Source organism: Pristis pectinata, chromosome 30, assembly GCF_009764475.1.
Source record: "Pristis pectinata isolate sPriPec2 chromosome 30, sPriPec2.1.pri, whole genome shotgun sequence".
Lineage (NCBI taxonomy): Eukaryota > Metazoa > Chordata > Chondrichthyes > Rhinopristiformes > Pristidae > Pristis > Pristis pectinata.
Window position 1 is genome coordinate 10,713,278 of NC_067434.1, and position 27,929 is coordinate 10,741,206.

General features: G+C 41.2%; 1 protein-coding gene across 1 annotated transcript in view; it reads right to left on the reverse strand.

Moving 5' to 3' along the window:
* Positions 1–27,929, reverse strand: part of LOC127584571 (rho GTPase-activating protein 22-like) — a 370,172-nt gene that overhangs the window by 260,432 nt on the left and 81,811 nt on the right. Inside the window, exon 3 of the mRNA XM_052041345.1 lies at positions 8,463–8,550. Within this exon, the coding sequence (XP_051897305.1) occupies positions 8,463–8,550 (88 nt within the window). The remainder of the gene's footprint in view (positions 1–8,462; positions 8,551–27,929) is intronic.

A 27,929-nucleotide genomic window follows, 5' to 3' on the forward strand; every position in this document is an offset into this window, starting at 1 on the left:
TTGTTTCCCTTTGCAAGGGCATTCAAGAATGGCCAATAAATGCTAACTTTTGCCCCTATGCCCACATCCCACAACTGAACAACATTGCTGGTGTGGTACAGACTGAGAAATAATGGCTGATTTCCCATTGCAAAATGCCTAGTGAAGCACATGGGTTAATAGGACAGTGCTATAATTTTGGTACTAGTTTTTACATTTCAGAATTTAACTGAATGGGCTCTGACCTTAGATCTTCAAATCTTTACTCCAAACTGTTCTAGTAATTTATTTACAACATTTCACATTTTAATCAATTTTACTGGAAGGAATTAGGCATTCTATTCTCATTTCAGAGTGACCGATGTGGTTCATTTGCACTTGTGAAGAAGGCACATGTTGAACAATAAAGAAAACATCAGTGCAGAAGATTTGTATGTTATCCCTACATCATGTAAACAAAGAAAATGGGAGAAAGTGGAGGGTTTTAGTTGAGATAAATATTGGATCTTCACCAGCTGTTAATGGTGTCAACTTGCATTAATTTCATGATTTTAACTTTACCATAAAAAACAGTTCCTTCAAGCCTGCTTCTCCAACAATAGTGTCTTACTTGGTTTGGGGAGAGGAAGTTTGACTTCACTGCGAGACGAATGAAGACCAGCATCCCATACACTTTCCTCACCGCCCTGTCCATCAGTGCTGCTACCTTCAGGGATCTTTGAACATATACCAAACTCCCTTCGTTCCACAATATTCCTGAGTGCCCTACCATTCATAGTGTATTATTTGACACCCCCTCGCAAAATGCATCATCTCACACCAAGATCAACTTCAATCTGCCATTGACCTGCCCAACTTACTGACTGATCAATAACATTCAGTAGCCTAAGACCACCCTCCTCACTATTAAGAATGCCACCAATTTTCATGTTATCTGCAGACATACTAATCATACACCCTATATTCACATCCAAGTTATTCATGTGTATAGAAAACAGCAAAGGTCCCAGCACTAATCCTTGTGGTACACTGCCAGTCTTAGGTTTCCAGTCACAAAACCAAACCTCCACCACCACTCTCTGCCTCCTATTGCCACGCTAATTTTGGATCCAATTTGCCAACTTGCCTTGGATTCCATGCTTTTGCACCAGACTGCTGTGTGGTACTTTGTCAAAGGCCTTACTGAAGTCCATGCAAACCACATCAACCCTACACTTTCCTCATCAGTATATTTTTTTACCTCTTCAAAAACTTAAATAAATTAATCCCGGCCCTCAGAATATTTTCCAGCAATTTCCCTACCACCAACATTAGACTAACTGGTCTATAATTACCTGGTGCCATAACATAAATATTTCTGCCAATGGATTGAGTTTTTGTCATCTTGCTCATACCATAGATGAAACATAAAGATACCGTCTGCAAGGGGTAGGGGAAATTTAAAAAAAATATATTTACCACGGCTTGTGGAGGTCATTGGGAATGCCAGCATTTATTGCCTATGCCCCTGAACTGGGGAAGTTGGTAAAGAATTAACACATTGCTACATTTTGAGTCACACACAGATGAAGACCGCAAAATTATGGGAGGTTTTCTTTCCTAAACCAAATATGTTTTTAACAATAAGCCGTAGTACTATTGTTGTTGTTATTTTGAATTTCAGGTTTATTTAATCACTTAAATTCAAATTCTCCATTTGGTTGGATTTGAACTCATGCCTCTGAATCCAGAACCCTGGCCAGTAATTATGTATAGCATTACTCTACCACTGATCTGCCAAATGATGTGACAATACATGCAAGTCAACTTGAAACAGGAAATTTGAATTCTGAAAATTTCTCGTTCATTTTGGAGTTGCATTGGAATCCTTTGAACGGGTGGTTCTGGTGAGATTCATGTTTCAAATGCCTCTATCAACATCTACAGTCCCTTCCTGCATATACACAAAACAAAGACAAACTCAAGTACTTATGATTGGGTGCCCGAACAATGTTCTTCAAACAGCACATTTGTTTCGAAGGGACAATTTTCATTTCAAATTACCTCCTTTGTGACATGTGCTTGAATTTGAAGATTTTTCCTTTCAACTTAGCCTGAAACATGACGCGATTTTAAGATGAAAATCAACATTTTGGCCAAGTTTAGATTTAATCTACATTGGCAGGTGAATTCATCTCTCATATTAACAGTGGTAACAATACCAGACAGCCATCTTCTCCAGACTCTTTCTTTCTGCTGATTGGAGATGCATTTTTGTGCAGGGAATTATTATCTAATGTCTGGCGCACTGACCCCTTCTGGTTGTTACTGACTCCATACATTGCTAAACCTCATTGTACTACACTAGATGTATACACTTGGAAGGAGATTGGAGCAGAACTGTACTCAGAGAGAACATAACTAACACACCCGTAGTAACAGGAGAACCTTCTGAGTCCATCAGAACTACCAAAGAACATTATGACAGGAAACCTCAAGGGGGCTTGAGAGTCTAAAATGACAGACTTCAGATGGGAATAAAAATTTCAGAGGATGGGAATAAAAATTGCCTTGAAACTTAAACCTTAGTGCCTCCTTCCCTCACCTGGCAGGACACATCTTTCTCATGTTGAACATCAAGACTCCCAAAACCACCATTCTATTCCGAGCTTTGTTACAGGAAGACACCGTGCAGATAGAGGAAAAGATTCAAAAATTTGCTCAAAGTCCCATTTTAGGCAGGCACGGTAGTGTAGCAGTTAGCGTAACGTTTTACAGTGCCAGCGACCTGGGTTCACTTCTGGCCACTGTCTGTAAGGAGTTTGTACATTCTCCCCGTGTCTGCGTGGGTTTCCTCTGGGTGCTCCGGTTTCCTCCCACATTCCAAAGACGTACGGGTTAGGAAGTTGTGGGCATGCTATGTTGGCGCCGGAAGCATGGCAACATTTGCGGGCTGCCCCAGAACACTCTATGCAAAAGATGCATTTTACTGTGTGTTTCAATGTACATGTGACTAATAAAGATATCCTATCTTATCTTACCTTATCTTACTGAGGAAATGCAACATCCCCACTAACTCCTGAGGATCTCTGGTCCATGAATGGTCAAAGTGGAGAAGGAGCACGTGGAGTGATATCAACACCTTTCAGCCGATGTACCAGAAGCCTTACATAAGTGGTGAAAGGAGAGGGCCACCACATAAACTGACATCCATCTACTTCCCCATCTGTGGAAGAGTCTGCACTTTCCACTTCGGACTTATCAGTCACCCACAAAACCAGAGTTGTCCCCAGTCCTGAGGGGCTGCCTCTGAAGAGGAGGCACAGCTTGCCTCTGGTATCTGTCGGCCCTGCAGCATCCCTTGCATTTCTCTATTTTATCTAAACTACCCTGAAATTTCCACCTCTGAAACCTCTTCTTTCCCATTAAAACATTTCTCTGGAGCCCCCAAATGGTGAAATTAAAGTCAATCATAATTAATGGACTTAAAACTGTGGAACTGCATCTGTACCACAATCCTGATTGTTCCTTATTTTAAGCCCTGCACAGCGCTGAACACCATGGGTACTTACGCAGTTCATACATTCCCTTAAATTTATCATATTAAATTAAGTTATGCTGGAACCTGCTGATGGTTGGGTTGTTCAGAAGACACGGGTGCTGTTAATGAATTAAGCAAGATGTGAGTAGCATAGGCAATTTTCCTGGATAGCAGCTCATGACTGACTGCCCAGTCAGTCCTGTGAAGGCAAGAAGGTTGAACAGTTGCCATGTTACACCCTTCCACTACCAGAAACACAGGGCAGTATATGTACATCCATTTACAAGAAGCTGAGAGAAACAAATCTCCAGCTACCACTCTGAGTGGACCTTCATAGAATGGAGGCATGTTGAATTAAGTGGCTGGATATTGAGAATGTCATTCTGATTTAACATTGCAACGACATAAACATAATACAGAAAAGTCATGAGTCAGCTCAGACACTGAAGAAGTGAGAATTGTATCAGAATTTCTAATAAACTGTATGTTTAGACTGGGGTTTTCCACTCCGCCAGATGTTACCAGCATACTGGATTTCACAAAGTGTTAGGTTTATTTTAATAGTTGTTGCTTCCTTAAATGGTGAACATAACCTCAAAAATATAGTTAATGTGAACAGGGTCAGCATATTTAGTGAAGTTAAATGTGTGACAAGAAAGTTGAGGAGCATTACTTTTTATTGAGAGTGCTTCCCATTTAATCATTTGTCATTATTTTAATAAGATTTTCAATCCAATTTGTTCAATTTCGTGATGCCAGTTGTGTGTAAATTCTCTTTATAAATAGAAAGCCTTTTGCCAAATGCTTTCTTGTGAGGATAGTCCCTAATGATAAGGGGGCAACTGGGAGTTACCTATGATAAACATCTTCAAAAACGCGCAGAGAAGGAGCTGTAGATTATACACCCACCCCACTTCACCTCACCCCTCCTCCCTCCTTGTCCTCCTTGCCTTCTTTATAATCATCTACATCAAACTCTCTTCTCATATTATAAGTTGCTTCTCTTCCTCTGCCCATATTATTGCTTCAAGTATTTTGTTTAATTCATTTTTAGGATGTGAATATTGTTTGTAATGCTATCATGAAGTCTCCACCCCTAGTTATCCTTCAGAAGGTAGTACTGAACAACCTCCTTGAGTCTGTGTAGCTGGTTTGGTGAAGGCATCCTTGACAGTGCAGTTGGGCAGTGAATTCCACAATTGTCACACACTGGTGAAAATTTGGTGCTACTTTACCAGTGTGGATGGTTGCTTTTTGGGATGGAACTTTATCTCAGCTTTTTTCATTTGTACGTACTTGATCAGCATTCCAGCTTTTTTCCTTGCCCATTCCCAAATATCATCCCTGCCAAAATCTGAATCTATACCAGAAAATCAAAACAATTGCGATATTGGAAATTAGAAAGAAAAGAAAATGCTGGATAAACCTCAGCAGGTCAGACAAGCATCTGTGGAAAATGAAACAGTCAACAGATAAGTTTTCCCTGCATTTTCTGAGCCTGGACCTTCCCCACTTCAAGGCTAATTTTACCAATGTTCTCCCAACCATTTCCTCCACCTTTAGCATCCCCAAGTTGCAATCATTCACGATGATCCATTTGTATTCCATCCACACTTAGCCCCCAGCTCCTTTTGCATTAGAGACCCATTGATTCTTTGTAGGTTGACTTCAAAGTGCTCATAGAAACAGAGGAACATTCAGATCTTTGAGCTGGTTCTTCTATTCAATACAGTCACAGTTGATCCACGGAGAAAATTTGCCCTGTTTTTGCTCCACTTCCCCTTATCCAACAAAACCCTATGGGCTTGAAAGTTCAAAGTGACCCACCATCACAACTTCTTGTGGTGGAGAGTTCCAAATTTATACAATAATTCATCAATTTTGTGCAAAAGGGATGCTTTTCAGGAAACGTTTAGTAAATTGAAATTTTGCAAATTGAGAAAGCTGGGAAAAATACATTATTGACAGTTTAGTACAGGGTTTCTATGGACAGAGATTGTTTCAGTATTACAGCAAAAAACAGAATTATAAATGAAAGACAGATAGCCCAAAGAATCAATAACGCTGGAGCGACAACATGTAAATGGAATGTTCATTTATCGACAAGCTCCCTTTCATATGATAAAGTATTTCCTGATTTCTCACCTGAATGGCTTCAAACTAATTCAAAATTGTTGTATTGCTCTTGATCTCCCTGAGCAGAAATCTATTCTTTTGAATCCTCTTCACTCTTTAAACACCTGGTTCAGATCACATGTCTGTTTTTTACAACCATCCTCACTTCTGCTTCCCTCGAGGGCATCATCTCAACTTTGTTCAGTGATCTCCTTAGATTACTCTTCATTCACCTGTTACACTGGTTATTCAAACAACCCTCTGGTTCTCTTTGACATCATCCCCTTCACTAAGCACAATTTCCCCAATACTCTCCTTCCCAACAACCCACCTGCCTCAAGTTTCACATTTTTCTGTTCTTCTTATGTATTTTACTGCATCTCCTCCTCAATGTAAGGTGATCTGAGACAACCTCCTGCTTGAACATGCCTTGGGATGTCTTTCTGCATGTGAGTAATATTACAACGATCCACTTTATAATTGTGGTGGAAGGATAGTAAGAAGAGGAAAAAGCTCCAATCTACAACATAAGGAAATGTTGTTTTAGACTGTGGATACACAGATTCAAATCAGGAAAAGACAAATTTCACATTCTTATTTGGAAGTTCTCCAAGTAAAGAAGTGATTTTGATATGAATATCAAGATGAAAAACCTGATATAACTTATCAAAGTGTTGATGTGTCAATTGGGTGAGGAGACAGGTATGGTGAATGATAGCTTGGGGAAAAACAAGGAGCATTTCTGAAGAAGTGGAGTTACTGTGATACAGAAGGAAGCTGATGCTGGCTCCCTATAGACCAATTCCATCAGCCCCTCCCACACTCCTTACTTCCCGATACCTCTGCAAGTTATCTTCTCTTATGTGCCTATTAACTAACCTTTGTGCTTTTTTTAACCACTTACCAGAAAATTTATAGTAGCTAATTAACTTACCAGCTGGGAAGTAGGAGGAAATGGGAACATCCAATGGAAATCCAAGCAAGAGAACATGTAAGCTCCTCACAGATGCCATCCAAGGTCAGGATCGAACTTGGGTCCTTGGAGTGGTGAGGCAGAAGCACTAAGCACTGTGCCATCATGTCACCCTAATGACCCATGGTTGGTTGAATGGCCTTAATCACGATTTACCTTACCTTTTGTAAGCTCCTTGCTATTCTATCTCACCATCAGGATTTAATTAAAAGGGGGCAAACAGTTCACATTGCCCCAACTATAAACAGCCTGGTTTAACAGTTGCATATTCTGTGGTTTCTAGTACATTTGGTGCAACATGATATTTCTGCTGTGCATGATGTGCAACTTAATCATAAATCCATTTTAAAAACGTTGATAGTCTGGCTACAAAGAAGAGTGGGGAAATTGCTTGGATTGCTCACAAGAATGCTGAGTGACTGTAGTTTTGTAATTTCATTAATAGATACAGTGCATGAGACAGCCTTGGATTTTGGCTTATGTTGAACGAATCCTGAAATGAATTATAGGAGTCTCTGCTTTGTAAGTGCTTCTTTGGACCTTTTAGTTCCATTCAGTGACTCCCTACTTAGGGTCACGACAGAACTAAACTCAAGAAAGTCCATCCTGCCAGGGAGCCAGTGAATAGAGTCTTTGCGAAATCATCATCATACTCCCCTCTCTGAAATGGCACCGTCTTCTATAAGACATGTCCCTGAATTAAATTATAAGAATCTGATATAAAGTGATTCCATTAATCAAGATTAACTTAATTAGTTTGCCCAGACCTCTTTCGCATTATGGTTAGGTCTCTTTGCTGAGAGTACAGCAATCAAATAAACAGACAGCAGAGGCTTTGTAGCAGCATTTGTAATAACAATGCTGACAGTTTAACAACCTCGATTGTTGTACCAGTTAGGTGGAGTTAATGCCATTGGAAGATATACTTCAGGGGACTGGCTGTAGCTGTCTGGGACTATCTGTCATGGAAGACATTCTACCCCAGCCGATCAAATGGACAACTAGAATTCACCAAGGAAGCAATTTCCATGCATCTGTTAAACTCATTTACATCTTGCAATCACCGTCTATTAATTTGCTTGAGAGAGGAGCCAAGTCACTGAACAAGCACACCACATCATTTGTTCACCTATGCATCTTGTAGTTTTCACATGTAGCAGACCATTACTGAAATTCTCAGGCAATTATGCTATTTATCTTCCACCCTCCTTCAGGTTGAAGGCACTTGATCTGAAGAGACAATGAATGGAAACAACCTTGTTTGCATACACTAAATGAGCCTTATAATACCATACACATTAAAATCCACCTCTGAAGTTTGGTTCCAATCGTCTCCATGGAGTTGAACCAGAGTTCAACTTACATACTCCATTATATGATGCTCTGAGCACATGTGATTGTTATGGCAAAGCAAATTCTCTCAAATAATCAGAGAAAGGAAGATGGAAAAAGCATTTAGAGGAACCTCTGATGGTAGCAGAATTGACTTGGAATAAACATACGAACGGGTTACCGTCTGACAAAGAAAGCATAAGTGACATGAGATCACAAAAGGATAAATAAAAGAAATTCTGTCATGATAACATCCTGGAAGTGTCTGTGAGTAATACATTATTCAAAGTACATGCTTAACAAGCAAAATAAATCAAATTGTCCATTGTGTCAAAACCCTTGTATGCTGGATTAACCGTACGATATGGTGACACACAGGGTACAAGATCACATTTAGGGGATGGTTCACTGATCACAAAGTGATCTGAATGTAACATTGTAATCATGCCAGGAGCAGAACATATCGAAATAAACAATAACATTGAAGGACCTTTAAGTTCATCTATAGACAGGGACAGAGAGCAACAAGTTCAACGTTCTTACCTGGGACAATCTCAAAGAGGTGTTTACCAGGCTCCTCAGGGTTTGCTGTGAACTCATTCACTTGACTCCCTTGCAGTTGGATAGATCCCTAAGGACAAAGAAAGACTTATACTTTGATGGCGAGAATGGATTAAATACATTGATTTTAATGGAACTGAATTTTAGAGTTCAAACTGCATGTGTTACTAGATTGCATGTTTAGCATACCCGATGTGAAAAGAATTACTGTAACACTTAACTGGAAAAAAAATCAGAATGATGTTTTACATATATCCAATAAAAGAAAATTAGATTAGGATTTTAACTAAAGTATCACTCCAGGAGAAAGATAGACTGACATTTTAGATGGAACCTGTGCAGTAAAATACAAACACCTAAACAGTTTGGGGACAGTGCACAATGTGCTGGCTTGACGGGTTAATAGATTTAACACCTGCGACCAGGCAACAGAAGTTTCTATATAGGGGGAGCATTGTTTGATCACTTATTGCAGTTTGCATGAATGTCTTGAAGCTTGAGGAATAATCAGTGAAGAATTATTCACCAGCAGTAGCTGACCTTTGTATTTTTGTAAAGATAAGTCATATTTAAACAAATAGCTTTCACATGCTTTGCTTGCTTAGATTCCTGTAAGCAGTTTCATGGCTCAAGGCTCTTTTCCAATGTTATTGTATGTAAGATTCTTTCCAAGTTTTATGATCCATCTATGGTTTATGATAGATACTTGAATGAGTACTGGAAGGGGATAACCAGGAACACAAAGCAAGGAGTAATGTGGAACAAAACTGCATGTCCAATATATTTAGTCAGTGGAAAACAAACACCTTCCCTATATCTCAGATGGCCCCAAAACATTTTTTCTCAAATATTTGACTCTCAATCTGCATGGCCACCAATGTTGTTGATATCTGTGAGTCTGCACTTTGAGGAAAATATGGAAAGAAACAATGGCATACAGGGGAAATGGAGAGATGGGCTGGAATTCTGCTCACACATTCCCAGGAATATTTCAACCAGCTGAGATACCAGCTCTTGACTGATACCTACCCTGAAGTGATGTTGAAATAAAGGAGTAACTTTGAAAGTAACACCAGTAATATGAAGAAATGGCCTTTCACTGACTGAAATTTGTTGGAAATCTATCATTATTTTACCTCTAATCAGTGATTAAGAGATTCACAAGTTGAAGCACTGTTTTGGATCAGAGAGATATGAGTTTCAGTTTGACCTTTCTGAGTTCCCAGTCTCACCCAAGTTGCTTGTGGGCATACTAGACAACACAAGGTGCATGGATATCTTCACCAGAAAAGAAGAATTGCTTTCGAAGTAGTTTGCTGCACTCCTTGCTTCCAGAGGTGCATGGACCACTGAGGACATTTTTAACCTTCAGAGAGCTTCAACAAGTAAAGTCAATTTTCCACATTAACATTGCATGATATTGCAAAGGATCGTAATAGATTGCCAGCTGTAAAGACATGAGAGCATCTTCTCTCTGCTTTAGTTTCCTTATGGTGAGGAATGACTGGCCTTGACACTGGTTAAAAGAGCATGTTGCCATCTGCTGCCATCATTTTGACTAGCCTCCATTACTGAGACAAATATTCACTTGCACTTACAGAATCCCCACATAGCATCATCGTAAGTGATCTTTCTTGTGAAACCAGTGGTGCAATTTGAGCAACAACTTTGAGGAACTCTTTGTTGTAGAACTGCTGCCTCAGACATGGGTTCAATCCTGACCTCGGGTACTATGTGTGTGGAGTTTGCACATTCTCCCTGTGACTGTGTGGGTTTTCCCCCAAGTGCTCCTGTTTCCTCCTACATGCCAAAGGCATACAGGTTGGTAGGTTAATTGTCCTGTAAATTGTCCCTAGTGTGTAGGTGAGAGGTAGAATCTGGGAGAGGGAGGAGTTGTTGAGAAAGTGAGGAGAATAACAAATAGGATCAATATAAGATTACTGTGAAGAGGTGTCTGATGTTTGGCGTGGACTCAGTGGGCCAAAGGACCCAATTCCGTGCTATATGACTCAATAGCTCTCTCAGTTAAGAGGCTCTTTACAACAACAATGATTTTAGCATCTCTTCTTTTTGTTTGCTCACTTTTAAAGCCAAGACACAAAACCAAAATTAGAATATTATAAAATGTTGCCAGTCTATCCAAAGACAAAATAAGTTCAGAATCATTCTCAGCCAACCCCCTGCACTCAGGCTATTAAACACGTCTCATACATCAAGTTCAAGTGACACAAATGGTCATTATTAAATGCACACAGCCTTCGTACTGGGGCCAAATTGCTAATGTATCAGAAAGTCCACTATTGGAATTGTCATTGAGCTTGGTTGTCTCTGCTATCAATACCTACGATTCTGTTGTAATCATAATGGATTTTCTCTCATGTCTGAAAAAGCCCATGGCCCGTAAATGCTCTGGTTTACCATGAAGAAGTCAGTCAGTAGTTTTATGAATCATGTTTCTTATTTTGGATTTCTATATTTGAACACTTATTTTTATCTATGGATAAAATAGACAGAAGAAATAGGAAACATTTAATTTTTTGGTTGAATCAGGCAGCAATGTTTGGGTTGGTTTTGTTGGCGTTGGTTTAATATAAGTTGAAAGAAGCACTGGGAGCACCGAAAGAGAACCAAGTGATTAATCCCTTAAGGGACTGCAGGTGCTGGAATCTGGAGCAACAAACAAAATGCTGGAGGAACTCAATGGGTCAGGCAGCATTTGTGGAGATTAATGGACAGTCAACGTTTTGGGCTGAGATCCCTCATCTGGACTGAAAGATAGAGGGGAGAGGGTTAACCCTATGAGTCTGTTCCAATGGTATAGACTCATAGAGCAATACAGCATGGATACATGCCCTTTGGCCCAACGAGTCCATGCCAACCACATTGTCCACCTGGCTAGTCCCAATTTCCTGCGTTTGGCCCATATCCCTCCAGGCACCTCCCCTCCATGTACCTATCCAAATGCTTCTTAAATGATACTATTGTATCTGCCGCAACCATTTCCTCTGGCAGCTCATTCCGTATATTCACCACCCTCTGCGTGAAAAAATTGCCCCTCAGGTCCCTTTTAAATCTCTCCCCTCTCACCCTGCATCTATGCCCCCTAGTTCTGGACTCATTGAATTGTTCAGTTGAATTGGAACCTATTTGTATAGCAACTCGATCCAGCCACTTTGGTTCTGTAAATATTAATACTCTTGCCTAACAAAAACAACCAAAAGTTCTTAGCACATACATTATCGCCTTGGCTGAACACATACCTCATTGTGATGCAATGTGGAAAGTAATGCATGTGTGATAAATAGAACAGCCCTATCACTGCATAAAAAAGGTTGAAAATATATATTTTTTGTGTGTTTCTCCTTCACTAGTTTTCCCTGAGTGTCAGTCTGAATGTCAAATCTTCTCCGGTTTCCTCTGAGTGCCAAGGTAGATGTCAGCTTTGTACAACCTTGCCAAACTCTTCAGACTGATGGCAAGATTAGCAGCTAGTCAATCATGCCAAGCATTTCTCCGAGCCCAGTGCTACTGATCAGCCGAAGGTTTCCAGTATTTTCTATTGTTATTTCAGTGTTCCAAGATCTGCAAATTAGTGATTTTAATTAGATTGTAGACCCCTTTTGAGTTTTCCAACATTTGGAGACAACTCCCACGACTGGGTGAACTGTACAGACATCTTCTCTCTCCTCCTCCTGATCTACCCAGTTCCTGCTGAACCCACACCCCCTTGCCCCCACATCATCCTGTTTCATTCCCCTTCTTCCCCCTCCTCCACCCATTCCATCCGCCCATCACCCACACTCTCCTCCCACTGGTTCCCCTCCCCTCCTACCGTTCCCGCCTGTCCAGCCCACTTTCATTATTTATTTGGTTCCATGCTCCACCTTCCTCTCCTATCAGGGTCCATCATCTGCAGCCCTTTGTTGCCTCCACCTATCGCCTCGCAGCCTCCGTCTCTTCCCTCTTCCCTCATCCATCTGCCAATCAACCCCTCCTCACCTGGGGCTTCCTATCGCTTGCCAGTTCTCAGGAGAAACCCTTCTCCTCACCTCTTTACCATCTCCACTTTCAGTCCAGATGAAGAGTCTCAACCCAGAATCTCGACTGTCCATCTCCCTCAATGGATGCTGCCTGACCCATTGAGTTCCTCCAGCATTCTGTTTTTTGGAACAGAGATGTTCAACTGCTTTAGAAACCATTCCTGATCATCTACTGGGAACTTGCAGAGTGTTTTATCCGAGCCCAATCTAGAACATGGCCAGAAGTTTTGGCAGCGCAGTGGTGTAGCTGGGTAGAGCCGCTGCCTCACAGTGCCAGAGACCTAGATTCAGACCTGACCTTGGGTGCTGTCTGTGTCAAGTCTGTACCTTCTCCCTGTGACCACATGGGTTTCTCTTGGGTGCTCTGGTTTCCTCCCACATCCCAAAGATGTGCAGTTTGGTAGGTTAATTGGCCACAGGAAATTACCCGAAGTGTGTAGGTGAGTGGTAGAACCTGGGGGTTGTGGGGGAGTTGATGAGAATGCGGGGAGAATAAAATAATGGGATTAATGTAGGATTCGTGTCAATGGGTGCTTGATAGTCATCGTAGACTAGATGGGCTGAAGGGCCTGTTTCACTGTTGTGTGACTCTAAGTCACCTTCAAGACCAGGAGTCACATATTCTGGCCACTTCTGCAGTGGCGTGGAAGTCGATTGTAGAGCTCCAATCTCCAGTTTATGCAGGATCTGATAACTCAACACAGGCTGGAGATCAAAGCAGAGAGTTCAGAATCAGAGTCAGGTTTATTATCACTGACTTATATGTCATGAAATTTGTTGTTTTGTAGCAGCAGTACAGTGCAAAGACACAAAATAACTATAAATTACAAAATAAATAAATAGTGCAAAAGAAACCATGTGTGCATGGTTCAATACCACACTGATAGGTTATTTATCTGTCACAGTATCTGCAAATCCCCAATTAGTTGATCAAAAGCAAGTTCCAAAGCAGTGGCTGAACAGATCTGTACAGATCACCTAACAATGGGAGTTGTCTCCAAAGGTTGACTACTACCTAACTGTAAATCAAAAAAATGCAGATGCTGGAAATATTCAGCAGGTCAGGCAGCATCAGTGGGAGGAGAGACAGACTTAATGTTTTAGTTTGAAGACCCTTCATCGTACCCCAACAGGTGGTTGACACTCCTCCTGGTTTGTTCTTCTTTACCTGTGGAATATTTAATCGTGCCCAACTTAAATGCTGTGCAGGTGGTGAAAATGAGGTGCTTAATGTGTTTGCAATGAGAAGTCTATGTGCACCAATGCCATTATCAACAAGTAACCATTATGCATTTCTGATAAAAGGTCTTCAACTTGCCACATCAACTCTGTTTCTCCTTCCACAGATGCAGTCTGATCTGTTGAATGTTAGTACCTTCTGCTTTTGAATCATCAAGCATAGACTGCTATGAATTTTGTATCCATTGTTTATACTTATGAGCTGATTTGTTTTGATTGAAATTTTACAAATTGGATTGCAGTTCAGTGGGCACCCACTAGACTGGATCAGAAAAGATCATGTGATATTCTAACTAACCTGACTTTTCCTGCTCCTTAATTTTCCTTAGATGGGTAACAGCAACAATTTGGATTAAACTAACATTCTTATTCACAAGATCACAAGACAAGGGAGCAGAAGCAGGCCATTTGGCCCATCGAGTCTGCTCCAAGGAAAGGGAAATAGAAATGAGAAATGGGGAATGGGGGAAGAAGAAGAAGAAAAAAAAACTATTCTAATCCCAATTACTGGCCTTATCCCCATATCCCTTGATATCCTGACTATTTAGATATCTATCTATCTCCTCCTTGAACGCCCCCACTGATCTGGCCTCCACTGCTGTACGTGGCAGGAGTTCCACAAATTCACCACCCTCTGGCTGAAGAAATTTTTCCTCACTCTCTGTTTGAAACTGTACCCTCTAATTCTAAGATTGTGCCCCTCTGGTCCTGGACTCACCCACCAAGGGAAACAGCCTAGCCACATTTACTCTGTCCTTTCCTATCAATATTTTAAATGTCGCTATGAGGTCCCCTCTTTCATTCTTCTGTACTCCAGCGAGTACAGTCCAAGATCCGACCAAACGCTCCTCATACGTAAGCCTTTCATTCCTGGAATCATCCTCCTAAATCTCCTCTGAACCCTCTCCAACGTCAACACATCCTTCCTAAGATGTGGGGCCCAAAACGGCGCACAATATTCCAAATGAGGCCTCACTAGTGCCCCGTAGAGCCTCATCAACACTTCCTTACTTTTATACACTATACCTCTCGAAATGAATGCCAACATAGCATTCGCTTTCTTTACCACTGATCCGACCTGGTGGTTAACCTTTAAGGTATCCTGCACGAGTACCCCCAAGTCCCTTTGTACTTCCGTGCTTTGGATTTTCTCTCTTCCTAGATAATAATCTGCCCGCTTATTTCTGCTTCCAAAGTGTACAACTGCCACATTTCCCTACATTGAATCTCATCTGCCATTTCCTTGCCCATTCTCCTAAACTGTCTAGGTCCCTCTGCAACCTTCCTATCTCTTCAATACTCCCTACTCCTCCCCCCTATCTTGGTGTCATCCGCAAACTTAGCCACGAAACCATTTATTCCATCATCCAAATCGTTGCTGCTTTGGAATGTATACTTCTGTTCATTGCTGTTATTTACTCTCCATCATAAGTACATTTTAAATTCATTCTTCAAATAATTTTGCTCATTTATTCTGTTGGATACTGAACTATTCAAGCTAATTATTGAATTTTAATGCATTTTATGAATAAAAATGAAAAAGAAATTAAATTATTTTTCGCCAGTATGATTGTTAGTTATTCAAACTAAACTGAATAGGTTACTAACATATCCTTCTATGTATAAGTTTTCCTGAAGGCAAAAGATAAAGATCAGCTGTCATCTTTAAATATGGAACAACATTGAAGCTCACCAAGAAGACGTGTCGAGGTGATGTTATGGTCTGTTCCTTGGGTAAACTAGAAATGAGGGGCTAGAGTCTGACTCAAGGCTCGAGACAGAGATTGCATCTGCGACTGTATGAGCACGCTGCCTTGGCAGATTACATAGGGCTGAGAGAAGCCATGCAAGATGGAGTTCAGCCTTTGAAGTGGTTTGGAATGTCATCTTGAGAAAAGTTATCAAGCCAGAACAAACAAATGGAATGTAGTTGCATTTCCTGGACTGGGCTGAGAACACAGGAACAGGAGTAAGCACTTCCCTTGTACGTGGCACATTACAGATGTTCTTTTACCCACCCAGCTAGTTATGCCCTTGAATAAATCTAATAAACTTGTTGATTATGATTCCCCTACATAACACCATGTAGACTCTGCTGTCTATCATCTATATATCCGACCACTACTTCCTTAATAATGGATTCCAGCATTTCCCCAAAGATAAATGTTAGGCTAATGAGTCGAAAGGTTCCCTGTATCTCCCTGAATAGGGTGTTTCATTTGCCAATCTGCCACAACCTTTCCAGCATCTGGGGAATTCTGTAAGACCACCACTGATGTACCAACTATTTCTGTAGCCAGACTCGTCAGTCCTTAGACCCATTTGTTTACCCAGTACTTTTTCCCAGTGGTAATAACTTTAAGTTTCTCTGCCTCCTGATAATACAGGTAACCCTGTGTTACGGTGGGGGCTGCATTCCTAGAAAACCGTCTGTATCACAGTATTCTGTAATGCAAAGCCACATAAATCATTGCACGTGTCAAGAAATGCGAGTTGGAAAAGAATTGTGGTTATTGTGTTCACATAAATTTGGTGAGAGTGAATTTTTATTCTGTATCTCAGATTTTTCGGTAGTGATTTGTAAATTTCATAGGGGCGAATTTCTGTTATCCAAACTGTTGTAACGTGGGGGTCGTCTTTATTGGGATTTTTAGTGCTTTCTACTGTGAAGATAGGTACAAAATAGTTCTTCAAATTCCCTGTCATTTTTTTTCCCATTCTTGATACGTAGAATGTAGAATCTATACATGAGAAGTCCCCATTGTCAGATTTTCACATTTCTCTCATCATTATTTTCTCCCTTAATCTTTTTGTTTTCATCCCTTGCTGGTGTCTAAGATTTTCACAACCTTCTGGTCTATCACTAATCTTTGCAATATTGGCTGCCTTTTCTTTCAGTCTGATAGCATCCTTAACTTCCTATATTAGCCACAGATAGATCATCCTTTTCACAGGATTGTTACTTCTCAATCAAATACATCTTTGTTGAGAATTATAAAAATTCTCCTTAAATGCCTGCTGCTTAGCTACCACCCTGGTTTTGAACCATTTTCCCATTCCACTATATCCACCTAGAGTCATACAGCATAGAAACAGGCCCTTCGGTCCATCTATGCCACCCATCAGATACCCATCTATACTAATCCCATTTAGTCTATAGCCTTTGAATCATTGGCAATTGAAATGCTCTTAAATGTTGTGAGAGTAGCTGCTTCAACCAACCTCTCAGGCAGGACGTTCCAGATTCCAACCACCCTCTGAGTAAAAAAGTTCTTCCTCAGATCCCCTTTGAACATCCTACCCCTTAGCCTAAACCTATGCACTCTAGTTTGAGACACCCTTTCCTTTCTGAGTTTGCATTTGCTTTTACTTGTTTAAAACCCCGAGTTTCTCACTCTAAAATTAAATGGGAAATTCATCATGTGATGATCGCTCTTCCCTCAACGATCCTTCACCATGAGATCATTAATTAAACTGTCTCATGACCAGATGTAAAATAGCCTGACCTTCTGAGTATTTCCAGTATTGTCTGTTTTTACTTATCTAAAATAGCCTGTTCCCTGGTTGCACTCTGATATTTTGTTCCAGGAAACTATCTGACGTACATTCTAGGAACTGATCTGCAAGATTACTTTTGCCACCCTTGTCTGCCCAGTATACATGAAAATTAAAGTCACTCCACAATTATTACAGTAATTATGGATTTAATCTTGACCTTCAGTGCTGACTGTGTGGAGTTTGCACGTTCCCCCGGGACAAGATGGGTTTCCCTCCAGTGCTCCGGTTTCCTCCCACATCCCAAAGATGTGCGGGTTGGTGGGTTAATTGGTCGCTGTAAGTTGCCCCTACTGTGTAGGTGAGTGGTAGAGTCTGAGCTGATGAGAATCTGGGGAAAATCAAACAAGTGGGATTAATGTAGGATATGTAAATGGGTGCTTAATTGTCAGCATAGACTCAGTAGGCTGAAGGGCTTGTTTCCTTACTGAGTGACTCTATGATTCTAATTTTCTTACAACCCCCATTATTTCTTGAGGTTTGCTTTGTGCTAGTGTGTAACTACTCAGAAGGCCTATATGTGACTTCCACCAGTACTCCTTTCTCTCGTTACTTCTCATCTCCCCGACTGAACTTCCTCTTCCAAGCCAATTATTTCTCATCACACTGCTGATCTCATTCTTTATGAACAGAACTATCTCAGCCTCCTTTTCCTTTCTGCCTATTCTTCTGAAATGTCAAGTAACCCAGAATAAACAGTCAAAACACTTTTGTATTAGAGTAGACTTTTCTTTTAAAAAAAAGTTTTAATTTTAATTATAATCTTTCAGTTTCACCCAAGAGAATATGAGCATTCTTCGATCTTCAAAGTAGCTTCATGTTAATATCTTAAGTTATTTACCATTGCGTTAGAAAGAAGGTTTCTGCACAACCTGCTCACAATTTTTTTTTGTCATGGGCACATTTCCTCAGGATCGTGAAAATGGCCAGTGCCTGGAATGAATGGTTGTACCTGGATTCAGGAAGGCGGCTTTCTTGTTGCTTTGGGAAAAATCCAAATATCTCGTTCGGAGTTATTCACAGGTTGCTCAAAGCTAATTCCTGTTTGTGTTACACTTGCCATGTTCATTTTCTGTGTGTACGTATGCTTCTTTTGTAGAGACATCACTGAAACCACATGGGCTGTTGGTTACAGAGGAGAATCCTACCCCTGCAGTCTCTCATGTCCTTATGCATATATATTTAAGTGAAAAATATTGGTAATATGTCTGCCAATCTAAGAACATTATGAACGCACTAGGTAATGGAGGTAAATACAAGAGTGAATGAGCCTTGTCAGTAAGGTTGCTCCATATGATACAAAATCCATTTAAAATAAATACCTGATGTGAACATACAACTACCAAACATTTTCTATTCTTCTTTGAAATGAGATCTGATTCAGTTACAAGTGGAGCTGTTTCAGCCAAAGGTTACTGTGCGATAAAAAGAGTGTATGAGGGGAAATAAAATGTGCACAATAAATGGTTATGATCTGAAGCATGAGGAATTGTGGAAACAGCTTCAATAATACATTTCAAAAGGGAAGCAGATAAATACTTAAAAGGGGAATAAAATGCTGGACGATGAGCAAAGAGCAGAAACATAAGGATTACTGGATGGCTCTGTCAAAGAGCCTGTATAGCACAATAGGTCAAAAAGTCTGCATCGTTCTGTGCTGCATCATTCTGTGAATGGCTAAGGGCAGATTGAGTAAACATGGCTTTATTAGAGGATACACTAACTTTCAGTGGTTTTCCTGAAAGCAATATATCAAATTGTCAGTCCACTAGTTACTGGAGACACATTGCCAGTGACTAGCTGCTGAATATAAAGTTTTTTTTTACAAAAGCACAAACCTATTACATTGAGGAATCAACTGAGGAAAGCCTACAGCTATACTGTGACAGCTGACAGTGAAACAGGACATATTGTTGTGATCATTTACAATAGGAAATTTTGATAGTAAGCCAAAGTAAGTAAAGGAAGGAAGTAAAGGTGTTATCACCAATTGTATGCTATTCAAGCTTTATAATAATATATGGATTATCAAAGAAAGTTCCTTGCAGCCACCAGACCAGAAGTATGTTTTCAATATCCCTCTACACAATGGAATTTTGTTGTCATTATTTTACTGTACACTTTTGCAGACCACAATACTAAGTCATTAGCACTACCCTAGACATAGGAAGGTGTTTATTTCCAGCCTTGGTAATAACTGGAATACTCAAACAAAATGATTCCATCAGAGACGCCTGCCGCATCCAGCATGAATGCTCGAGGACCAGTAGTGGTGGAACAATCAGCTTTGTAAACATGAAATTCAGCTGTATTTATTTTCACTTGGCTTATCATCTCCAGTGCAAAATTATTAACATAAGCCACAAAAAATGATTAATAGCCTAATTTCAATTAGGGTAACACGATACTTGAATCATTAGCTATCAAACTGATTGTATTTTATTTTGGTAGGTCCAATTCCAAGTCCACTGCATTAAAGCAATTCAGTTCAATGTCAATAAGAAATTGCTTGAGTGCCATTTATCATGAGGACTGCATGCTTGGTAACCCAGACATGTTATGAAATGAATCAAAAGAACCATCCGTGCTGCTGAACAAAACATAGTTGTTCACTGTTGCTAAACTGAAGGGAGAATCCTCTGATATCTCACCAAGTTGCACGGTTAACAATTAACAGTAGGTTTCAGAATCTCCCGGCAAGGATAGTGAGTGCTGGTCCCTGCTTTTGCTCATTATGTAGAGGCATCTAAGAGTGCATGCATGTGGTTGCTGGGGGAGGATATCTGTATTTTGCACTCTGGGTTCCTCAGAGCCACAGACACCAGTTTCACTCCTGAACCTCCAAGTTTATTATCACTCAGGTCCAGCACCCTCAGTGAGCGGTTGGTACTGAAAGAGAGGCTTTGCTTCCCCTCCTTGTGTTCAGGTTGACTGCCATCCCATTACGCCATGTTTGGATGGCATGCAAGGACTTTTAATGTCTATCAAACCAAAGGCCACAATCTGCAATAAATGGAGTCTAAGTAGAAGGCTCCATCGTGGATATAAAGGATAATGATGGAATTACTCAGCAGAAAGAATCTGTGGAGAGTGAAACAAAGTTAATGCTTCAGCACCATTACAATTCATCAGAAATTAGAACATTTAAAATATGCTTGCTTTCTAACTCTTCCCAGTTCGTTGACCTGAAATGTTAACTGTTTCTCTATAAATGCTGCCTGACTTGCTAAGTATTTCTACCATTCTCTCTTTTCATTCCAGGCTTCCAACACCTGCAGTTTTGTTCTGTTTCTGAGAGCCCCGTCATACACTGAGACTGATTCATTTCTTCAACAGATTTCATCCAGTTATCTAAGTATAGTCAGTACCACTTTTAATAAAAAGCACGGCAGCCTTGTGGCAGTTGTGAAGTTGGTCATGTATTGCCTATTTATCCAGAGCCACACTGAACGAAGGATGAGTGAGTTGTTTAGGCTGACTTTAGTCTCAATTACTGAATGACATGGCGTGCAAAGTCAATGTAGGGCTCAGCTGTGGTGAGGCCTCTCAGATCCCTCTAATCTACAATCTGCAGAACTAATCATTTGGCAACTTTAATAATAGATTCACTTGCAATTACTTTAGTTTATTCAGAGGGACCAATGATAGGAAGATGTACCAGAATGATTAATGTTTAATGATGGTGATGGGTCTCCATCTGACATTTCTGTGACAGAATGAAGGAAAGCACGAAAAGTACAATTGTTTGAAATGAATTGTCCACTAGTCTTTAATAGCTCATTAGAGAGAAGAAACATTTTTGACTGGACCTGCTACTTACCTCTCCTACATTATAGAACTCCTTATTTGAAGCCAATGAGCTAGGTTCCTGCATTCAGCTTGACAGAGCATTTACTGATAAAGTGTAGACACAAGAGACTGCAGACGCTGGAATCTGGATCAACAAACAATTTGCTAGAGGAACTCTTGTGGGTCGAACAGCATCTGTGGAGGGGAAAGGAATTGCTGATGTTTCCAGTCAGAACCCTACATCAGGACTCTCCTCGGTGCTGCCATCAGGCAGGAGGTACAGGAGCCTGAAGACCCACACCTCAAGGTTCAACAACAGTTTGTTCCCCACTGCTGTCAGCTTCTTGAAACAACCCGAAAAACCTTAACTACTTCGGACTATATTTCTTTTTCTCTCTCCCTCAACTTGTACTAGTGTTGTTATGTTTATTTTGTAGTGTAAGTTATGTATAATTTATGTTAACTTGTCATGTTTGTAATGCACTGTGCTGTTGCTGCAAAAAGCTAATTTTCATGGCATTCATGCCCTGTGTATGTATGCCCATGACAATATATTTGAACACTGATTGTTGCTACTGATGATGCCTCAGATTTGATTGTGATCATTAGAAGAATATGGACTAAGAATTTCCCAGAGATCTGATTGTCATAAAGCACAGCTTTTAGAAACAGGCATCAGGTTTGACTAAAGAACCAGTTGTTTTCCTTCATGTCCGTTGATAGACACCATTGACAGTGACTGCTGAAGTATCTCTTTCCCTTCACTTTTTTACCCCGTCTCCTGAAAGTACCGATCTCTCTTCAGGCCTGGTGCTATGTGAGTGCAATATATTCCACTAGTGGTCCGAGGTAGTGTCAGCACATTATTCATCAGGAGGGGCATCACAATCATGTCCTCCTGACATCCTGTGTATTGTTGTAATGTCGAAAACAGAGTAAGCTCCCACAAAGAACAATGACTTAGTGATGTTGAGTGAGATATAAGTATTGGACATGGCACCCAAGATAATTGCCCCCATCTTCTTTGCGAGAGTGCATTGGAAGCTGTTATATCCACCTGACAGAGCAGATGGGACTTCTGTTCACCTCACCCCCAACAGTACAATATTCCTTTAGTAGATTTTCCATCAGTGTAGATTTTTGTCGGCAGTCTGGAGTCAGTATTCTGACTCAGAGGCAAAAATACTCGTGGCTGAAAGCAGTTGATATTGTGAACCTTTGTTCAATGTGGCTGTAATCGTCACAGGAGCTGTAGAAGCTTTCTCTGGTGCAAGATTGTGGCAGATGGAGGCATAGCTCATAGTCTGAAAATCATAAGGCAAAATTATGATGCAGCCTGTCACTAACGCTTCAGTTAAATAATAGAAACAGAGGGAATTCCACACAGAAGCACTTAGCGATTATCTTTGCTTCCTCATGCATTAATTTGTTTTAAAGCTCAGACATGTCTGTACCTTTAGTTAAAGGGCGAGCTTAATAGAAAATGTTTGATAATTTGTTCATGCAATTGCAACTGCATTGACAAATTACAACAGCTTCTCAAATGTCTAACATATCATGGTGATGATGATACAAGTTTCTTCTCCCAACTTAAACTTCAAAAAGATTTCCGAAGGCATTGTTTACCAAGGCTGGGAGCTTTTATGCCTCTGTCTTTATTCTCCTCCACCTGACATGATCTGGGATGACATCTCTGAACAATAATGAAAGAGTGCTGCTTTGACAGAGGAGTGACCCCTTAGATTGGATTACATTGAAATTCTGGATGTCTGTTCAAATGGTTCATCTATCTCCAGCACTTGACAATGCAGTCTTCCAGGGTCCTAGGCAATATCTCCCCTTCAAACAAAAGCAGATGAGCTAATCATTCATTATGTTCACTGTTATGGGATCTTGCTGTGCTAAAAATGGGAGTTGCAAGTCCCTAAGTATCAGCAGTCATTGGGCTTCTGATTGAGGCGTTAAGCACAACATAAACATGTCTCCACATCACTGCTTTTGTAACGAAAGTTGCCCCAGGCCATCATCACTGACTTGACACCAAATATTCCTTGATTCATGAATGCTCAATTTAAGAATTTTTGTTATGATGCCATAGAATCTTTGGAATATCTGTCTTCGAGTTAGGGAGCTGTTCTTCTTTATAATAAATAGTGTATTGCTCTTTGCCTGTATGAACACACTGTACCAAAATACCCCTAATGCATTTCTAAGTCATGGAGTCACAGTCATACAGCACAGAAACCGGCTTTCTGCTCCAGTGAATCCAAACTAACCATCAGCCTTCCATTTACATGGAATTTAATCCTGACAATTGCAAGATTACTTAATCTGGGGAGTCAAATAGGAGTAGGACATACATGGTAAATGGTAGGGCACAAAGGAATGTTGATGAACAGAGAGAACGAGGGATCCAAGTCCGTAGTTTCCTGAAAGTGGCACTACAGGTGGATAGGGTGGTGAAGAAGGCAGATGGCATGCTTGCCTTCATTGGTCAGGGAACAGAATAGAAAAGTTAGGATTTTATGTTGCAACTTTACAAACCACTACTTAGGCTGCACTTTGGCGTATTGTGTGCAGTTCTGGTCACCACACTATAGGAAGGAAGTGATTGTGCTGGAGAGAGTGCAGAGGAGATTCACAGGGAGGTTGCCTGGATTGGAGGACTTTAATTATGAGGAGAGATTAACTAGCCTGGGCTTGTTATCCCTGTAGCGAAGGAGGCTGAGGGGTGACCTGATAGAAGTATTTAACATCATGAGAGGCATAGATAGAGGAGATAGACAAAATCCTTTTCCCATGGCAGGGGTATCAGAAACAAGAGGGCGTATGTGTAAAATGAGAGGAATGAGGTTTAAAGGGGATTTGAGGGGACAGTGTTTTTACACAGAGTGGGGGTTGATATCTGGAATGCGCTGCCAGGGGTATTGGAATCAGATGCAATGACTAGGTTTGAGGCATTTAGTCAGACGCATAAATAGCAAAGCATAGAGGGATACGGTCTTAATGCAGGCAAATGGGATTAATGTAGTTTGGCAAAAGGGTTGGCATGCATGTGGGGCTGAAGGGCCCATTTCTGTACTGTACAACTTCATGATTCCATGAGTTAATGCTACAAAAATTCCATTTTTTATTCTCCCCTCATTCCCATTTACTCACCTACACACTAAGCAAATTAAAACAGTCATTTAACCCTCCAACCCATGTGTCTTTGGGATGTGGGAGGAAACCGGAGTGCCCAGAGGAAAAGCACAAGGTCACTAGGAGTATGTGCAAAGTCCACACAGACAACACCAGAGGCCAGGATTGAACCCGGGTCACTGGAGCTATGAAGCAGCAGCTCTAACAGCTGAATACTATGTTGTCGTGTATTTTAACCAGCCTTTTTAAGTTACAAAATTTTTCTCAATAGAATATTTTCCAGGACCATGTCCCTTTCATATCTTGGGGAATGGCTAAACAGGTCAACAGACCGGCATTTGCCTCTGAGGACTGGATGCCATTGAGATTGCATAAGATGCAAAAGCGAATCTCAGGGAGTAAGATTGCTGCTCCTGTCATCAAAAATAGTTCCAGCAGGGTAGTGATTATGAAGAGGATCTGGTAAAAGTGACTTCTAATGATGTTAGCAGGATTTGATTCTGTTGTGAAATTCGTTCACTTGGAGGACCTTTGCACACAGTTATCACATGGACTCAAGAGAGCAAAGTCTTGGTCCAATAGTAGGGGGATCCGAGACAATGGGAGACCAGTCTTTGCTGTGTGGACTTAAAACACACACAAGTGCAAACACACACGCAAATACATGAACACACAACCAAACATACATACACATAAACACAAAACACACACACATGCATTAACACATACATGCACACACAAATGCACACACCCACATACGGACATGCACACACAAATACATACAAACACAGAAACACACAGACAAATGCACATATCCATATAGACATACAAACACACACACATACACAAACAAACACATAAACACTATAGACAAATGTACGTATCCACATACACACACAAACACATAAACACACACACCCACATACTCACACACATTAGTGACATTCTCCACCCGCTCAGATGCACTCTATCCACACACAGAGATGGACACAAACTCACACGCTCCTGCCCATATCCTAGTGGTATTCATACAGATCAAGTTCTCCCACAGATATCAGTAACACCTCAGTCTGTTGAACACTTCCCAGAACTGACCAGTCTTGTGTTTCAGATATTTGTTCTGCAGAACACTGTTCTAAAATTTCACCGTCTTTGTCATCTGAGTTTGTACCCATTTGAGGCAGGTGCCTTTTAATGCTCCCTGTGAAAGCTGGTAAAAGCTCAGAAGGCAAATAATCAGCAGGCAGCCTTGGTCTTGACGTGTAACTCCACAACATTGTTGAATTTAATTAGGCCGTTGCATGCTGGCATGATGTTAGAAATGGAAATTTCACGCTGCGGCAGGCAGGAGATGTACTTTGGAAATACTGCTGCAGTATTCTTTGAAGAACACCACAGGCACTTCTAACCTTTGTCAGTCACTAACTGCCCACTGGCAGGCTGTCACCGAAGGGTTAACAGCACAAGGCCATCTGTCAGTAGGCAGCTGTGTCTCAATGGGTGGAACTCTTTCATTTTTCCAAAAATATATTTTATTCATAAAATATATGATGCATTTGGACGTGAGATTATCTTTATTCATTTTACCAAGCAGTTCAATGCATTCACATACAAAGTGTCAATGCCACTAAAATGTTTCATCCTCAAACTGTGCTCTAGCAAAATGTTTGAAAGGCAGGACCCAGCACCTCAGTACCTCATCATCACAGAACCTTAGCCTGTGGACCTTCCCGACAAAGCCTTAGCAGTGGGTGCACTAAACTTCAGTACATCCCTCAGCACACAGTCCTGCACCTTGGAATGTGCCAGTCAGCAGCATTTGGTTGGTGGAACTCTTGAGTCAGGAGATATGGGATTCAAATCCTGCTCCATCAGCTTGTTGGTGTGATACCAAGGAAGTGGTGTAGGTGCCAACTTTAGGGTGGGGTGAACCCCAGCTCTCCTGTCCACTGTCCTCGACGGGTCCTCCCCAGGTTACAGCAAGGTTCCATTCTGTTTGGAAATGCAGCGATGAACCAAGTTCCCACACAGCAGAAGATGCCTGCAGCCCCGCAGCAGCGAGCAACTCCATCCTGCCGGCCTCCCAAATGCCCGTTTGTATGAACGGGCTGTACATAAGTTGGCTGTTCATAACCCGGGGAGGACATGTAGTTGGATGTGGAAGATTCCATGGCACCATTTTAAAAACCAGGCGATTTTCCTCAACATAAAAAGTATTACCTTGTCATTATGATATTACTGCTTGCGATAGCATCAAAAGGACCTAGGATATTTCTCAAGTCAGCACTGTTGCTGCACTGCTCCAGTGACCTGGGTTCAATCCTGACCTCCGGTTCAGCCTGTGCAGTGTTTGCACAATTTCCGTGCCTGCATGGGATTCCCCTGGATGCTCCCGTTTCCTCTATATCCCAAGGCCTTCTGGTAGGTTAATTAGCTACTGTAAATGTCCCTGAGTGTGGGTGGGTGGCAGGGGAGTTGGAGAGAGTTGATGGACATGTGAAGGAGAATAAATTATAGGGAAATAAATGAGGGAATGGGATTGATGGGACTCGATGGGCTGAATGGCCTCCTACGTCAAAAAAAACATGAAAAATATGGTACATACTCAGATTCTCCATGTGCATGACAGACCTGACCCATAGTGATCCACTTCCTTTACCAAAGTTACTTTGAATTCTGATTTCCCAGAAGCAGACAAAATATGTCTTTTAATTGTAAAACAACTTCATTTTGGCTCCACTTTCTGTTTCTTGGTGGTGTCTGTTCAGCTGACTAGGAAGTTAAAGCTCACTGTATGACTCAGGAACTGAATGGGTTCCCAAATTAAAGAGGTGTGGGAAGTCAGGGGGTGCCCACCATCTGCTCTGTGAAGTACGTTAAAGTGCAACGATGCTAACACGAAACAGTCAGAAACATCACCTATGCAAGAAACACTTTCCTTGTGTAGTACATGTGTTTCCCAACTAGGTTTCTGTGTTTTCTTATGGTGTAGAGGAAACCATTTGGCCCATCAAGTCTATGCCGGCTCACAGAGCAATCCCATTCCCCCACCAATTTTCCCTGTAACCTATTCTCCCCACATTCCCATCAGGTCCCCTCGGATTCTACCACTCACCTATACTAGGGGCAGTTTACAGCAATTATCCTACCAACATGCACGTCCTTGGGATGTGGGAGGAAATTGGAGCTCCCGGAGGAAATATGAGCACCCAGAGGAAACCCAGGCAGTCACAGGGAGAACGTGTAAACTCCACGTAGACAGTATTGGAAGTCAGGATCGAGCTGGGTCACTGGAACTGTGAGGCAACAGTTCTACTAGCTACGTCACTGTACTGTCCAAATACTACTCAGTTATCTCAACAAAACTCATTTCTTACCTTTATAATGGGACATAGTAGAACATTGTACATGGACTTCAAACCAGCAAGCAGTTTTAGCTGGTTTGTCTAGGCAGGTGTTCATGCACTGTTGACAGCCTCTTCTCACCTCATTTTGCCTCACCCTATCAGCATATCCACTTAAAGGCTTCAGGAGGGCAGGCAATGATAATCCCTTACACAGAACAGAGAACACTACAGCACAGTACAGGCCCTTCGGCCCACAATGTTGTGCCGACATTTTATCCTGCTCTAAGATCTATCTAACCCTTCCCTCCCACATTGCCCTCCATTTCTCTATCATTCAT